The 1,095-nt window shown below is 37.6% G+C and overlaps 1 protein-coding gene across 1 annotated transcript in view; it reads left to right on the forward strand.

The window, feature by feature from the left end:
* The first annotated feature begins 512 nt into the window (after positions 1-512).
* The window catches only part of epha2a (eph receptor A2 a), a 21,060-nt gene continuing 20,477 nt past the window's right edge, over positions 513-1,095 (forward strand). The window contains exon 1 of the mRNA XM_015017689.1: positions 513-670. Coding sequence (XP_014873175.1) covers positions 595-670 — 76 coding nt within the window. The 5' untranslated portion in view covers positions 513-594. The remainder of the gene's footprint in view (positions 671-1,095) is intronic.

A 1,095-nucleotide genomic window follows, 5' to 3' on the forward strand; every position in this document is an offset into this window, starting at 1 on the left:
TGTTGTATTTATTTGCAGAAAATGAGAAATGGTCAAAATAAGGGGACAAATGCAATCCTTTCAGACCTCAAATAATGCAAAGAAAACAACTTCTTATTCATTTAGAAACAACAATACTGATGTTTTAATTCAGAAATCAATAGTTGGTGGAATGACCAGGACGTTTCAATAGAATTGCCTCTATTTATATATTAATATGAATATAATATAGTTAGATAAATTACATCTATAGTTATTTTCTTACATTGTGAGCCATGTGGTGTTCTCATCAGCTCTCGTTTTATTGTCCTGAGGACATTTTTATTTCACGAATTAGTTTATGGCTGATACATTCCTGGAGCAATTAAAAAAGGATCAACTTCTCCTGAATGAAACAGCTGCTTGGCTCCGCCCTCACATGTCCATATTTGGAGCACTTCCACATTCCACGGCCCGGTGGGCGGAGCTATGACGCCACCTGTTTCTGAATGGGCCGTGAGGCTCCAGCTCAGCCAGCCGGTGTGGACAAAGTTTTCAGGGACCGGAGACGGTGGGACTGGCGGAGAGTAGCACACGAGTTCGGGATACACGGCTTTTTAAAAGTTGTGTGGAAACATGGGGCTGCCTCGGGTCAACCTTTTCTTCTTTCTATTTATTATTCGGGTTTTAATCAGCCTCCAGTCAAAAGAACGTAAGTACTTTTTAAATCCTGTTGTATAGAAAAGTAGTTTAATGGCTTTTCACTGGACCGCACCTTAGTCAGGAGGCTGGAATTTAAAGTTATGCTTCCGATTTAGCTCTATTGTTTCCCAGTAGCAGCGTAAACTATTCTTGCTTTTAGATTTTTTATTTAAACTTTTATTTTGTTTTCTGTATTTGTTTTTACTTTATCCTTAGCCAAAAATAATCCAGAGCAGCGTGTTTTGAGTTCTTCTGTTAATTTATTGAACTTGCAGTTGCAGTAAAACCCAATCATTATAAAAATACTTTGATTATCGCTTTTTTAAATAACTCCATCCGTCTTTTTTTTTTTTTTTTTTTTTTTTTTTTTTTTTTATTGGGGTCTCCCCCTGGGGCTTGGGGAGGGGGGGCCCCTTTTTCTGGTTTTAAATTTCA

The sequence above is a fragment of the Poecilia latipinna genome, unplaced genomic scaffold (assembly GCF_001443285.1).
Source record: "Poecilia latipinna isolate Pla-1442-1.1 unplaced genomic scaffold, P_latipinna-1.0 Scaffold2178, whole genome shotgun sequence".
Taxonomy (NCBI): Eukaryota; Metazoa; Chordata; class Actinopteri; order Cyprinodontiformes; family Poeciliidae; genus Poecilia; species Poecilia latipinna.